The sequence below is a fragment of the Brienomyrus brachyistius genome, unplaced genomic scaffold (genome assembly GCF_023856365.1).
Source record: "Brienomyrus brachyistius isolate T26 unplaced genomic scaffold, BBRACH_0.4 scaffold32, whole genome shotgun sequence".
Classification (NCBI taxonomy): Eukaryota; Metazoa; Chordata; class Actinopteri; order Osteoglossiformes; family Mormyridae; genus Brienomyrus; species Brienomyrus brachyistius.
The window spans coordinates 3,263,164-3,267,813 of NW_026042307.1; the positions used below are offsets into that span (position 1 = coordinate 3,263,164).

General features: G+C 36.5%; 1 protein-coding gene across 1 annotated transcript; it reads right to left on the reverse strand.

The window, feature by feature from the left end:
• Positions 1-562: 562 nt before the first annotated feature.
• LOC125721182 (uncharacterized) lies at positions 563-3,013 on the reverse strand. Its single transcript, XM_048997237.1, has 4 exons — positions 2,628-3,013; positions 2,314-2,469; positions 1,800-1,892; positions 563-1,608 (listed from the first exon to the last, which is right to left on the reverse strand). The coding sequence occupies exons 1-4, from the start codon at positions 2,790-2,792 to the stop codon at positions 1,297-1,299; spliced, it is 726 nt and encodes a 241-aa protein (XP_048853194.1). The 5' UTR covers positions 2,793-3,013; the 3' UTR covers positions 563-1,296.
• Between the last annotated feature and the right edge of the window lie 1,637 nt (positions 3,014-4,650).

The window sequence follows — 4,650 nt, forward strand, 5'->3', positions numbered from 1 at the left end:
GTTTCAGTAACCTTAATACAATTTTGTTGTAAATTAATTACTAGTCCCTAAACTTGATTTCTCAGTTTGTTATCTAAAAGGGATAATATAAACCGAAAATCATCATGCCCCTAGTACCAAAGTTATTTTCCTAAGTCTGTCCTGATTCATTAAATGTATGTGGGTTTCCTTCCCAAGTTTGCAGACAAAAGAAGAAACATTGATTTCCACAAAAAAGGCAAGGACTCAAAGTTCTGTCTCTTTAAATGTATTCTCTAAGTGAACTACATTGAGGCTTCAACACTTGAATACACTTTAGTTGAATGAGAACAATGTATTACAATGCAAACAATGCATCACTTCTATTAAGGGATATTTATTTTTTAAGGAAGGGTCGTCTACCAGCTACTTCTGCATAGATGGTATGTTTTATGCACATATTAAGCAGAATAACTGCAGATATGTATTTTAAACCCTCAAACAGCCATTTAAACACTATACAACAATATAAAGCCCCTTAAAACACAATAAATTCCAAAATAGGACTGGGTAGTAAAGGACTAGATTTTCCAATTCAAAATGTATTCTAATTTGGAGGAAAGTCTATATTGTTAATACTTACATACAAGTGATATTTAAAAAAATGCTAATTCTTTGGTGTCAATTTTCCATTTAATCATTGTTTGTGGGAACCTCTTTCATAGCCAAACAAATTTGGTATACAAAGTGACTGACTTACATGGAAAGCTAATTGGAAATTAAAACTTTGTGATTTAGAACTGAGATGCTTCAGGAAACTAGCCATAATACCCAGCCCTAATTACTATAAATTACAAATACAAAAAGTGCAAAATGTTGAATGGTACATTTTGAAGACCAACTGCATAACATTACAAAGTACTTTTGCAAAACTGTACTGAAAACAGTCTCTTTAAAGCAGGTTGTCATCAGCATGAACAAAAATACAATAAAAAAAGACATAAAAATTCTACCCTGCATATAAATGTCACTAAAGAAAAAACTACATATGCAAATCTTGCATAAAATGTTGCCAGAGAAAAGGTTTAAATTAACCAGTAGAACCTGCAACAAAAAAATATAGTCTCACTCATCTGTAGTGCATTTGTTACATTCATAAAGAAAAAAAAAGGTCAGATAAGGATAAGTGAACTCACCATTCACTATGTAAAGTTCCTGACAAAAATGATAAAATAATGAAACTCAGTGATACAGGATGTTAAATACAGAAATAGTAGATGACAGGGTTATGTATTTATATTGTAGATTTTTTTGTCGCTGGCAGTGTTGCTGACTTGTTCATTCTAGAAGCCTGTTTTTCAAAGCAAGTGCTTTGTTGGAAAGTGTGTTTCCATCCAGTTCCATGAAAATGTTCTGGATTACCTCAAAGGTGTAGCGGAGCTCAGCAGGGTAGCTTAGGTTCAGGGCATATATCAGCCCAAACAGCATAGCGACAGCTAATGCTACATTATCAAGATCCTTCAAAACCTTGATCCCCTCAAGGATAATGCCAATATCATCCGTTTCCTCATTTGAAACATGTTCTTTTATAACATAAATACCAATAGTAGTGTCCTCAATGGCCTCGTCCATGGCTCCTCCATCCATGCACTTTAGAAGAGACAAAATATGTGATTAAGACCTAATATCAAATCCTTGGTGATTTATTTAACATTTCTTGTATTGAGAAATTCCCACCAGAAAAGTTAGAATTTTGAACATTTCATTACAAGCAAAAACCAAGGAACATTTTAATAAGAAAATGGTGTAATATGAGAAAAAAAAAATCCCCTTGTACATACCACATATTCTCGCACAAGGCTTTCAGGATCTTCACCCATATAGATACAGACCCCTTTAATGATGCACTCTCGTCCAGCATCTACATCATCACACTGAAAGGAAAGAATTTGCTTTTAAGTAGAATCATATAACAAAGACAGTTGACAACAGTCACACATATACAGTGTTTCCGCTTTTAAGTGTTTGTGTTGTCACTGATTTATTAGCTGAAATCATGTTAAAGCAGAAGCACAACCTTTTGGGTTTGAAGAATTATATTTTGAGAAGCACGTCATATGACCAAGCTTAATTTTTCATTTGTGTTTTTGTAGTTGTCAATTTTGTACTTGAAATGTCTAATCTGACTGAAGTGGTTCATTTACATGCACTTCTAAAGGTATTCACAAGCAGTTTTAATGTAACGATTGAGTTCTGTAAACAAAACTAGACTAAACCTGAAACAAAAAGATGCTAATAATATCCAATAGAAAGTCAAAATATAGATTTCTTTTCCCAGTATTCTCAACAACTTACCTTAGCCATTTGTTCAACAACCGTTTTGAGCTGAACACCTAGCTTGCCACCTCTCTTTTGGAAGAGCCTCATCAGCTTCTCGGAATACATGTCAAGCTGGGACAGAAATTTTGACTGAAGTGGGACAGTAGTAATTCGCCTGAATTCTGCATTGACCTGAAAACAAAAAAGTATACATAATTTAAAATGAATAGAAAATGTAGTAAATAAAAGTGAAGTTTGAAGTTTATTGACAGTTGTAAAACTATTTAAAATTTTAACTTGTTAAAAACATTCTAAAAATCATAAATTGATAGGTATGACATTAATCTGACCTCATTGACTTCAAACAGAGCAGGCCACCTTTCCATGAAATCTCCCACCATTGGTGCATCTCGAACAACTTCGTGTCTTCTGTGAGCGAATGTCCTTTCCATCTTGACTTTCACAACCTCTCGGTTATTCTTCTTCTTAACATCCAAGAGAAGAGCTTTTTGCATGGCCTCCAGACTTTCCACAGTTTCTGTCCATGGGTATGCAGGACAAAAATTCACCTCTGCTCTCTTGGCCTTTTTCACACCAAAGGCTGCACTGCGATTTCCTGCAGGTTTGTTTTTTTAAAGAGTTAACTGTGACCTCTGGGCAGCCCAGCTTTCTCAGGTGTGTGCGGTAGTTTGAGAGTTTATATTTCAAACTAGTTTTCCATCCCCCGTATCCAGTGCAAGACCCCTTCTCAGTTAAACAGGGGTGTTTCTGGATAAGACTCTGAGCTACCTGTTCCATTTCCTTATCTCTCACATAGACTTTATACTGTACAATTTCCTGCACCAAAGAATCAAGGATGGCTGATTTCAACTTGGGGTCTGGAATAAGTGTTGTGCCGTTATTAATGTAAGCCACATTTGCCTGCTGAAGTTTAATTTCAGCATCAAAGGAGAATTTTGGTACATAAAAAACATCGGGCCAAGAGGATCGAGAGCTTGTAGATTCACTGGATGACAGTACATCTGTATCCACAGTTCCACTTGATAGTGATGAAGAGTCATGCACAGGAGGAGGACTGAGAACTTTGGGTGTTTGGCCTGGATTGAAAACAGCAGGTGTATCTTCCTGCTGTGTGGAAGTGGGCCTTGACATATCAATGACTTTAAGAGTACCTCTGTCTTCTACTTCTGAAACAGATGTAAGATTAAGGAACTCATTTCCAAACAAGTTATCCATGAACTGAAGTCTGAAAGAGCCCTCAAGTCCACACTGTGTCTTCACTTCAACTATAAGGTCATCAATAGACGCAGGAAGTCCACATGGAAGAGTCAACCTCTGAGAGCTGCCATCAGACAAGATGATCTTGAGTATCACAGGGGTCCCCATCTTCAGAGCAGTTTACTCTGCACACAGACATGAAAAGGAGCAAATAGGAAGACACCCAGTGATTTGGCACATTTCAATTATTTATGGATAAGCATTTCTAAAAACAATTGTATTATCTATTATGAAACCAAAAGTTCATCAAGTTGTTCATACAATGTTTGCACTACAATTACAAAGGCTATTCCAAATAACCAATGTGAGTGAAAATCAAAAGATGAATGAATTCTGAGTAAACACTGTAGCAGGTGAGGTTCATCATGCTGCTTCCTCCTATAATCATTTTTTTAAATGAGCAAAATCAAAAGCAAAATACAACATCAAATTGTTCACTACTATCCCACCTTTTATAATAATATGCCTTTTCAAAGTCACCATGCGGGATGATCCGATCTTGTAGTCATTTAGTGGATAAATGTCCTTAAGTTCACTCAGTGTCACAAGGTTGAATGTTCTTGTGGGTGCTGGGCTGAGGTCAAAGGCTCTATAATGCTCTCGATACCAACCACATAACTTTTTCACAATGTAGAATATATTGTCATGTACAATGCAGATTTGACAAATTTCACTAAATTCAGTCAATCCACACATTGCTCCATGAGCCAGTATCATTCCCTTCCTATAGGTAATGCCCTTGTATGTCACACACTGTGTAAGGTGAACCTCTGTTTTGTCAGAGAACTTTTGCCTGATGATCTGTGCAATCTCCTCATTTAGCAAGTCTACAGGTAAAGTGGATACAGCAGAGACCTCTAGATTAGACTTGTTCAGACATGGTGCACTCAGATGGTAAGCAATCATCATCTGATGCTTTGTGGCTAATGAGAGGGGCACATTCTTAAAGCAACTTGTGTGTTTGACAACTTTCTTGAAAAAGCTGTGTTTGCCCTCAAATCGCATTGTCCACTGACTGACAAGTGGACCAAACAGCCTTATCATTTGTGGATAGTGCTCCAAAAAATGGTGTTTCAGGAGCAGCTTGATGTCTGG

Coding starts and splice junctions, on each gene's coding strand:
- LOC125721182 (XM_048997237.1), bottom strand. CDS start 2,792: ATGCAAAAAGCTCTTCTCTTGGATGTTAAGAAGAAGAATAACCGAGAG. Junction 2,470..2,627: donor CTCTGTTTGAAGTCAATGAG/GTCAGATTAATG, acceptor TTTTGTTTTCAG/GTCAATGCAGAATTCAGGCG. Junction 1,893..2,313: donor TTGTTGAACAAATGGCTAAG/GTAAGTTGTTGA, acceptor CTTTCCTTTCAG/TGTGATGATGTAGATGCTGG.